General features: G+C 52.5%; 1 protein-coding gene across 1 annotated transcript; it reads left to right on the top strand.

Moving 5' to 3' along the window:
• The first annotated feature begins 4,999 nt into the window (after positions 1-4,999).
• Positions 5,000-5,665, top strand: LOC128468861 (histone H1B-like). Its single transcript, XM_053450681.1, has one exon. It carries the CDS (start codon positions 5,000-5,002, stop codon positions 5,663-5,665), a length of 666 nt encoding a protein of 221 aa, XP_053306656.1.
• Positions 5,666-10,881: the final 5,216 nt, after the last annotated feature.

Here is a 10,881-nt window from a genome sequence, read left to right as displayed (position 1 = left end):
CTAGCTCTGCAACCTCACCTGGAGATGCAGGTCCCCCGAACAAGTAGAGCCTCCCATTCACCTGGTCCCTGATTCGTTGTTCTAGGGTGGGCAGATGTGTACCTTGGCGGGCACTCCACTTTTCTAGGGCCGCTCTCCATCTCACGAGCCGGGCTTGGGTCCGTCTCTCAAACTCCCATACTGGAGTCTCCGATTCGAGGGTCTCGACTCCCCTCCAAGTCACCCCGCATCCCGGTGACTGTTCAATCCACTCCATCTGTGGATCCGTTTGGCTCTTCCTCGCCAGGGTATAACTTTGTTCTGCGGCTAGTTGCTTTGGTCCGCTCTGGCCTGGAAGGAGTAGATCCCACCGTTTGCCACCAATGTGACGGATCGTCCTGTGCCCCAGACTGGACACATCCGCCCGTCAGCTCCTTCCCTCTCCCAGTAAGCGGACACGCTGTGGCTGTCCGAAGAAAGCAGTCACAGACCAGCACTTCCCTCAATCATGAGACAGAACTTCATGCTTTGAGGGTAAAACAGAACTCCCTTTATTACAAACACACAGAACTTATATACAATCTCCATTCACTGTGCACCAAACCCAACCCCCAATCCTATCAGCCACATCCCATCACAAATCCCATCAGCCACATCCCCTCACAAATCCCATCAGTATACAGGGGATGTATCAGGTGAGGGGATTAAGGGATACAATGGGTTCCCCCACCTGTGTTATCCCCCCTGTAGTGCGGGTGCCGTCTGGGCAGATAGGGCTGTGCTGGCTGATTAAGAGCCCCAGCCAGATTATAGGATCGTCTCTTTGAAGGCTGGAGCTGCAGCCACATTCAAACTGGGTACACATAAATGTAATAATAATAATAACAGTGAAGACGAGACATGGTTCGTCACACCACCCTCAAAGAAACACGACACAATCATGGTGGTGATTGATAGACCTTGTTCCTGGATACTGTGTTCCGGCTTCATGGATTACCACACACCATCACTTCAGACCGTGGAGTACAATTCACGTCTCGTTTCTGGAAGGTGTTCTGCCGCAATCTACACATTCGCCCCACCTTGTCCACAGCGTTTCATCCACAAACCAACGGTCAGACTGAACGTCTAAATCAAATATTAGAACATTATCTAAGATGTTACACCACGCACCTTCAGAATGATTGGCTCCAGTTCCTCCCTTCCGCAGAATTTACCTACAACAATCAAAAACAACGATCTATAAAGATGTCACCTGTGACGGCCCCGGGTTAATCAGTGCCGTCTGTGATAGTTCTTGTTTGTGATACCTGCATTTCCCTGTATATGTTGTGATTATGGTGTGTGCTTTTGTTCCCCTTGTTTGCTACCCTGTCCAGGTGCCACATGTCCTGCCCCCTCCCTCCTTACACAGACTACAGTAGAGACCCCCTACTGGGCTGAGTGCTAATACTCAGTCATATGCAAAGGAGGGCAGGATGTAATTCCCTTGTGTCTATTGGACGCAATTCCCTTGTGTCTATTGGACGCAATTCCCTTGTGTGTCGATTGGACGTAACTCAATCCTTTGTACTGTTTAAATACCCCTGTGTTCCCAAATAAAGAGAGTTCCTGTTTTACCTCACTACGAGTCCTGTCTTGTTATTGAGGTAAGCCTCAGTGCTGCCCTTATTAGGGCCGTAGGGTGCTGTATTGCTATACTTCAGTATACTACAGTACGGCCGAGGTTCCTGAAGAGCTGTGTTATCTGCTATGATCACGTATTGTCCTTTTCAGGACGATAGCCACCCTGTGTAGCTCAGTTTCGGCTAGCCACAGACAGTGAAGGGGTTAATATCTGGTGCCCCGGTGGCCATGGGGCGAAGGAAGCAACGTTCGGCGGGCGTACCCAGTCGGGGTACAGGTCGGTCCCGTCACATCACCATTCTATGTGAACTATGGGTACCACCCCATTATGATTCCAGGTCTGCCAACCGCACCCACGATTTCCGGAATTTCAGATCGAGTCACCACTTTAACAAGGCAATTTCGAGTCCTGAAGCAAAATTTAATCAAAGCCCGTAAAGCCTACAAATTATATGCGGATCGCCATCGTTCCAGTCCCCCTACTTACCACTGCGGCGATAAAGTCTGGCTATCCACAAGTCATTTGCGCTTGCAGATCCCCTCCAAGAAACTGGGACCTAAGTTCATTGGCCCATACAGCATCACAAAGATCATCAACCCAGTGACAGTGCAGCTGAAACTCCCCTCTACCTGTCGGGTCCATCCGGTATTCCATGTGTCACTGATCAAACCTTGGGTAGCCAATCCTTTTCCTAACCGGATACCTCCTCCTCCGGCTCCAGTTGTCATCGATGGAGTTGAAGAATACGTGGTACAAAGAATTGTCGATTCCAGGATCCATCGAGGACATCTCGAATACCTGATACAATGGAAGGGGTATAGCCCGGAAGAGAATACCTGGGAACCTGCGAGTCAGGTCCACGCTCCGATGTGTGTTCAAAGATTTCACAAATTACATCCCCTCAAGCCAGGTCATCCACGCACCCGGAGGTCGCGTCTCGCGGAGGAATCCTGTAAGGCACCTACCTTAAGTGGCTCCCGGACGTCCTCTTCTCCCTCCCGGCTGAAACGCCGGCACCGTTCGCTGGAGTATGAAGCAGCCGCTCGCGCGTGCGGCCGCTTCATGCATATTTATGAGGCTGACCGCCGATTGGATTCCGCTGCGTTGCTATGGCTACGCAGGACGCGATCACGTCCCAGACGTCGGGGAACACCCCCCCGTCTCTCTCAGTGTGTCCAGTGCTCAGTTATACTGATCCCTTCTGTATATCGTGAGCTCCTCCAGTGTGTATATTTACTTCTCTCGTTATCCCGGTATCCGACCCTGGTCTGCTAAACGGCTCTCGTGTTATCTCTGGCTTCCTGACTCTGGCTCTCCCTGCAACGTTGTGTACCTCTGGCATCCTGACCCTGGCTATCCATACCGACTACGTGTACCTCTGGCTTCCTGACCCTGGCTATCTAAACGGTTCCTGTGTATCTCTGACGTCCCGACCCTGGTCTGCTAAACGGCTTCTCTCTGACCACTCGTGCTTACAGTTCACTGCCAAGTGCCCTGTTAACCTCACCAGGCCCCTTGTGTGTGTTCTGTTTCTGAGCAAGTGTGTTCCAGTCCTGCATTTCGGATTCCTCCTAGTAAGACGAACCTCACACCCAGCCATCGGGACCATATCGAGGAAGGCCCCGGCGCAAAGTGGTTCAAGGTGTTGGTCAGGAAGAAGACTGGGGAATTTTACACGAGGCTGACATCGTACAAGCCATTGCGGGGGTCAACCGCCATCATCACTGCCAGCCTGTGTTACTCAATGGAAAAGCGGCCAGGGGGCTCCGTGATTCCGGAGCCACCTTAACCATGGTGGATCCCCAGAGGGTACCAGTACCCGGTAACAACTGGAAAATTTGTGGCAGTACGAGTCGCAGGGGGCAAAGTATATCAAATCCCTACCGCTCAGGTGCATCTGGACTCATGACTGGGCTTCCAGAGGAAATTCTACTGGGCAACGACTTAGGCCATCTCACCTCCACATTTGGCCCCTCCAAGCCTGCGGAAGCACACCCTGTAACCACCCGGCTACAAGCCCAACAAACCAAGCCACCTCCCTCCGAAGAGACCCAGGTAAGACCCACTGACCTTGAGTCTGTCCCCGACCTCCTCACCTGGGACTCCCCGACAGACTCCAGTAAGGAAGTACAACAGGACGACACCCTAGCAGTGTACCGACAGAAGGCTCTCAGTAAGCCTGGGGGGATGGACGACTTCTGGTTCCATTGGGAAGGGGACAGACTCTATCGTAGTGCCGCGGATGGGGGGAAACAGACTGGTAAAGCGCCCAGGCCACAGCTAGTGATACCCCAGAAATATAGGGCAGACATACTACGCATCGGACATGTCATTCCCTTGGCCGGACATTTAGGACAGAGAAAAACGAGGTATAGAATCACCCAGAACTTTTTTTGGCCTGGTATCTCCGGGGACATTAGGGACTACTGGCGCACTTGCGAGATCTGCCAGCGGGTATGCAAGAGAGGGGATCATCTGAAAGCTAAATTAAGACCCCTGCCCATAGTGCAAGAACCCTTCAGCCGGGTTGCAGTCGATCTTATTGGCCCGTTAGCTAAGCCAAGCTCCACGGGGAAGAAATATATACTTACCGTGGTGGACTATGCCACCCGGTACCCTGAGGCTGTAGCATTAAGCAACATCCAAGCCAAAACCATAGCGGAGGCGCTGTTGCAAATATTCTCCCGGGTGGGGTTTCCCCAGGAGCTGCTGTCCGATCAAGGGACACAGTTCACCGCAGAGGTAACCCAACAGCTCTGGAAGTTGTGCGGCATTAAACCCCTTTATTGCTCCGCAAACCAATGGGTTATGCGAGAGATTTAATGGCACTCTGAAGCAGATGCTTCGGACCTTTGCCTGCAGAGCACAAGAACTGGGAGCGCCACCTGCCCCATCTCTTGTTTGCCTACCGGGAAGTCCCACAGGAATCCACAGGGTTCTCCCCCTTTGAGCTGTTATACGGCCGGAGGGTTCGAGGCCCCTTAGACCTCCTACGGGAACACTGGGAAGGCACGGTACCAACAGACGACCCGTCCGTAGTTACCTATGTATTGGGGCTCCGAGATAGGCTCCAGAGATACACGACCCCAGTGAAGGACAATCTCCAGAGAGCTCAGGGCAGACAGAAGAGGTGGTATGACAGGACGGCTAGGGATCGAACCTTCCAGATAGGGCAAAAAGTATTGGCTCTCCGTCCGGTCAAGCAAAACAAACTGCAGGCAGCCTGGCAGGGTGAAGGAAGCAACGTTCGGCGGGCGTACCCAGCCTGGGTACAGGTCGGTCCCGTCACATTGCTGGTAGCGGTGGGATGCTTCCTCAGTACCGAGACAGCCCAACCACTACCGGGACTAACAGGCTTGGGGAGGGAGATGTGACGTCCAGTGAGGCAGTGAGATGACCGAGACAGCTCCTTCCCCGGCGCCTCCCCCGGCAGAAACCTCTGCCAAGAAGAAACAGCCGAAGAAGCCGGCAGCTGCAAAAAGCCGTCCTGTGAAGTCCGGTCCCAGTGTCTCCGAGCTGATTGTGAAAGCAGTCTCTGCGTCCAAGGAGCGCAGCGGAGTTTCTCTCGCAGCTCTTAAAAAAGCACTCGCTGCTGGCGGCTACGACGTAGAAAAGAATAACAGCCGCCTGAAGCTCGCTCTCAAGGGTCTGGTGTCTAAAGAGACCCTGATCCAGCTGAAAGGAAGCGGTGCTTCTGGTTCTTTCAAGCTGAACAAGAAGCAGCTGGAGAGCAAAGAGAAGACATCAAAGAAGAAGGAAACTCCCGTAAAGCCTAAAAAAGCAGCCCCTAAGAAGGTTGTGAAGTCGCCCAAGAAAGCCCCTGCAGGAGTGAAGAAAAGCCCAAAAAAGATTAAGAAACTGTCGGCCGCTGCCAAGAGTCCCAAGAAGCCTAAGGTTGTTAAGGTGAAGAAAGCTGGCAAGAGCCCAGCTAAAAAGGTCACAAAGCCCAAGGCAGTCAAAAGCCGCGCAAAGCCCAAGGCTGCCAAAAGCCCCGCAAAGCCCAAGGCTGCCAAAAGCCCCGCTAAGCCACAGGCTAAAAAGGCAGCCCCCAAAAAGTGAGAAGGGGGGGGCGTAGGTTTTGGAGCGCCTCTGGTGTGTGCTTTCCAACTTAATTCTTCACACAAAAGGTTCTTTTCAGAACCATCATGTCCTCCGAAAAAGAGAAAATAGGCGTTGAATCACCCGGCCGCTGCTATGTGGGCCACCCGCTGAAAGCCTAGCCCCATACTTGTGTGTTATGCATGGATTCACATATTCGGCCAGCGCGCTCGCTCGGAGCTCGGTCCGTAACATAATAGATGTGACGGATCGTCCTGTGCCCCAGACTGGACACATCCGCCCGTCAGCTCCTTCCCTCTCCCAGTAAGCGGACACGCTGTGGCTGTCCGAAGAAAGCAGTCACAGACCAGCACTTCCCTCAATCATGAGACAGAACTTCATGCTTTGAGGTTAAAAACAGAACTCCCTTTATTACAAACACACAGAACTTATATACAATCTCCATTCACTGTGCACCAAACCCAACCCCCAATCCCATCAGTCACATCCCCTCACAAATCCCATCAGTATACAGGGGATGTATCAGGTGAGGGGATTAAGGGATACAATGGGTTCCCCCACCTGTGTTATCCCCCCTGTAGTGCGGGTGCCGTCTGGGCAGATAGGGCTGTGCTGGCTGATTAAGAGCCCCAGCCAGATTATAGGATCGTCTCTTTGAAGGCTGGAGCTGCAGCCACATTCAAACCGGGTACACATAAATATAATAATAATAATAACAGTGAGGATCAGACAGGGTTCGTCACATTACTCCCCTCTTGTGCAAACGTCCGGCAGACACAGCCAGATCCCTAACGGATCGGCTTGGGGATGACCGGGCCTCTACTGTCTCTAGTCCTGCGGGGTAGGGAGAGCGGGCGTGCGGCCTCTGGGGCACCCTGGCAGCCCCATGTCAGTCACCCAGGCTCCTAGGCCTGGCCCGTAGTCAAAGGGTAAGAGGCCAGCCCAGAAGCCTCTCCAATGGGCAGCCCTCTTTAGTCTCCTCTGCAGGCATGGGAGACCTTTCTCCAGGGCTTCCTTTCCCCTCTGGGCCCTCAGCCCAGACTCGGCTCCCTCCCAACCTGATGGAACCCTCCCATGGTTACCCTGACTACGGGCTTGTCCCGAGTCCGCTCCACATTCCCCCACCCAAACAACAAGAGCCCACTCCAAAGCAGCAGCAGTTTCACTTACCCCTACCTGGCTCTCCGAGCTAGGGCTCGTTTTGCCCACTGGACCATGCCGCTGGGGAGGAGTGCCGGTTGCCCTTCCTCCCATAATTGGTGACGGCCGCTGGGGAGGGTCGCCGCCTGCGCCCCCTCCCGGACGCTCGTGCTGGGGAGAGCCAGATAATGGGGGTGTAAGCAGTGCAGGGCAGAGGTCAGCGACTCTCTGCCCGGTTGCCAGTGCTTCTGCTGGTGCAGGGAATGGTGCTGGGCAGAGAACAGCGTCACTCTGTCCTGTGGCTAGCTCTTCCGCTGGTGGTTCCCTGCTAGCAGGTGGGGACCCTTCGCTGTGGGGCGGGCAGAGACCAGCAGCACTCTGCCCTGTTGCCGGCGTTTCAGTCAGCGCGAGGATTGCTGGTGCAGGACAGATGTCAGCGACTCTCTCTCCGGGTGTCAGCACTGCTGGTTGGTCCTCGTTAGCCGGCAGGAACACTGTGCTGGGGGATGAGCAGAGGCCAGCAGCACTCTGCCCCGTGGCCGGCTCTTCTGCCGGTCTGGCATTTTGCGGTGCTGGGCAGAGGATCGCGTCGCCCTGCCCTGGTGGGTCCCTGCTAGCAGGCAGGGACCTTTCCTTTTCGTGAGGGCAGAGGCCAGCGGCACTCTGCCCCGGTGCCGGCGCTTCAGCCGGAGTAGGAGGGGCTCATGGTGCTGGGCAGAGAACAGCGTCCCTCTGCCCTGTTGCCGGCGTTTCAGCCAGCGCGAGGATTGCTGGTGCAGGACAGAGGTCAGCGACTCTCTCTCCGGGTGCCAGCACTTCTGGTTGGTCCTCGTTAGCCGGCGGGAACACTGTGCTGGGGGATGAGCAGAGGCCAGCAGCACTCTGCCCCGTGGCCGGCTCTTCTGCCAGTCTGGCATTTTGCAGTGCTGGGCAGAGGATCACGTCGCACTGCCCTGGTGGGTCCCTGCTAGCAGGCAGGGACCTTTCACTGTGGGGCGGGCAGAGGCCAGCGGCACTCTGCCCCGCTGCCGGCACTTCAGCCGGGGGAGGAGGGGCGCATGGTGCTGGGCAGAGAACAGCGTCCCTCTGCCCTGTTGTCGGCGCTTCTGCCGCCTCTAGTGGAAACCCATAGACCGCTGCCTCAAATTCCGGCGACTGCATGCGGTCCATAATCGCCCGGAAGACTTCCTCCCAAAAGTGATTGCCCACTTTCACCTCTTCGGGCTCTGGCTGCAATACCAGGGGCAGAGTGGCTGAACCTTCAAGTCCGGAGGCTTGCCAATTACAGTGAGCGGCCTCCGGAGCTCGCTCTGTAACATCTGTCGGCTCACACTGCAGGGCGTAGCTCCCCTCGAACAGCGCCAAGTATTCTGCCTCGAGGCACCATTCTCTGTCTACTAGTCTCTCAAGGTCTTGGCTGAGTTCACTTGTTGCAGTGGGCGGCAGGGCTCTCCGGCGCTTGTCACTAATGTCCCACCATCGGTCCATGTTGCCATTGCCAAAGACACCCCTTTCCTCGAATGCCTCCCACAACAGGCCAGGCCCGCCAACATCCATCCCTTCCGGAGAATGGGGCTTTCTGGATTTTCGCTGCGGGCCTCGGGCTTCCCAGTATATGGCTCGGTACTCCTCTTCGAGCCCAATCTCCTGTCGGACCAGCCTCTCTAGCTCTGCAACCTCACCTGGAGATGCAGGTCCCAACCAGAGGGGGCGCTCTACTGGACTTAATATTAACCAACAGACCTGACAGAGTAACTAATGTGCAGGTCAGAGGGCACCTAGGAAATAGTGATCACAATATAATACATTATAACTTGTCGTTCAATAAGGGAACTCTTAGAGGAGCCACACGAACTATGAACTTTAGGAAGGCAAAGTTTGATCAACTAAGAGAAGCCCTTAACACTGTAAATTGGGAAAATGTCCTCAAAAACAAAAGCACAGATACTAAATGGGAGATTTTTCAAAATATCTTAAATTCTCACTGTGAAAAGTACATACCGTATGGGAATAAAAGAGTCAGGAGCAAGAGAAAACCAATGTGGATAAATAAAAATGTAAAGGTGGCAATAAATGGCAAAAAAAAAGGCATTTAAGCTACTAAAACAGGAAGGCAGTGAGGAAGTGTGACGGCCCCGGGTTAATCGGTGCCGTCTGTGATAGTTCTTGTTTGTGATACCTGCATTTCCCAGTATATGTTGTGATTATGGTGTGTGCTTTTGTTCCCCTTGTTTGCTACCCTGTCCAGGTGCCACATGTCCTGCCCCCTCCCTCCTTACACAGACTACAGTAGAGACCCCCTACTGGGCTGAGTGCTAATACTCAGTCATATGCAAAGGAGGGCAGGATGTAATTCCCTTGTGTCTATTGGACGCAATTCCCTTGTGTCTATTGGACGCAATTCCCTTGTGTGTCGATTGGACGTAACTCAATCCTTTGTACTGTTTAAATACCCCTGTGTTCCCAAATAAAGAGAGTTCCTGTTTTACCTCACTACGAGTCCTGTCTTGTTATTGAGGTAAGCCTCGGTGCTGCCCTTATTAGGGCGGTAGGGTGCTGTATTGCTATACTTCAGTATACTACAGTACGGCCGAGGTTCCTGAAGAGCTGTGTTCTCTGCTATGATCGCGTATTGTCCTTTTCAGGACGATAGCCACCCTGTGTAGCTCAGTTTCGGCTAGCCACAGACAGTGAAGGGGTTAATCTCTGGTGCCCCGGTGGCCATGGGGCGAAGGAAGCAACGTTCGGCGGGCGTACCCAGTCGGGGTACAGGTCGGTCCCGTCACAGGAAGCACTAAGAAGCTATCGGGAAAAAAATAAAATATGTAAAAATCAGATAAAAGCAGCAAAAGTGGCGACAGAAAGACTCATTGCCAAAGAGAGTAAAACAAACCCCAAAATGTTCTTTAACTATATAAATAGTAAAAAGGTTAAAAATGAAAGCGTCGGCCCCTTAAAAAGTAATGAGGGAGAAGTTATAGACGGGGATCAGGAAAAAGCGAATCTATTAAATATATTCTTCTCTGCTGTATTCACAGAGGAAAATGAAATGCCAGGTAATATACAGCAGGATGAGATAAATGCCCCAGTACATGTCGCCTGTCTAACCCAGGAAGAAGTGCAGTGCCGCCTAAAAAAAATCAAAATAGACAAATCACCAGGTCCAGATGGCATTCACCCCCGCGTTCTAAGGGAGTTAAGTAATGTAGTAGACAGACCCCTATTTCTAATATTCAAGGACTCTATAGTGACCGGGTCTGTTCCCCAGGACTGGCGCATTGCAAATGTTGTGCCAATATTCAAAAAGGGGACAAAAAGTGACCCGGGGAATTATAGGCCGGTTAGTTTAACTTCTGTTGTATGTAAACTGTTTGAGGGTTTCCTAAGAGATGCTATTTTGGAGTATCTCAATGAAAATAAATGTATGACTCCATATCAGCATGGGTTTACAAGGGATCGGTCCTGTCAAACTAACCTGATCAGCTTTTATGAGGAGGTGAGCTCAAGACTGGATCGGGGAGAATCGCTGGATGTCGTATATCTTGATTTTTCCAAAGCATTTGATACGGTGCCACATAAAAGGCTGGTACATAAAATGAGAATGCTTGGGCTGGGGGAGAATGTGTGTATGTGGGTAAGTAACTGGCTCAGTGATAGGAAGCAGAGGGTGGTTATTAATGGTACATACTCTGAGTGGGTGACTGTTACTAGTGGGGTACCACAGGGGTCAGTTTTGGGTCCTATTCTTTTTAATATATTTATTAATGACCTTGTAGAGGGATTGTATAGTAAAGTATCAATCTTTGCAGACGATACTAAGCTCTGTAGCGTGGTTAACACAATAGAGGACAGTGCACGATTACAAATGGATCTGCATAGGTTGGAGGCTTGGGCTGGGATGTGGCAGATGAGGTTCAACACGGATAAATGTAAGGTTATGCACATGGGGAAGAAAAATCCAGGCTGGGAATATGTATTAAATGGGAAAACACTGGGGACGACTGACATGGAAAAGGACTTAGGAGTCTTGGTTAACAGTAAATTTACCTGTAGCGACCAGTGTCGGGCAGCTGCTG

This window comes from Spea bombifrons, chromosome 11 (genome assembly GCF_027358695.1).
Source record: "Spea bombifrons isolate aSpeBom1 chromosome 11, aSpeBom1.2.pri, whole genome shotgun sequence".
Taxonomy (NCBI): domain Eukaryota; kingdom Metazoa; phylum Chordata; class Amphibia; order Anura; family Pelobatidae; genus Spea; species Spea bombifrons.
The sequence above is the reverse complement of the archived record's forward strand: the minus strand, read 5'-3'. Positions and strand labels throughout refer to the sequence as shown.

Excerpts from the sequence above, each read along its gene's own strand:
- LOC128468861 (XM_053450681.1), top strand. The coding sequence starts at position 5,000 with ATGACCGAGACAGCTCCTTCCCCGGCGCCTCCCCCGGCAGAAACCTCT.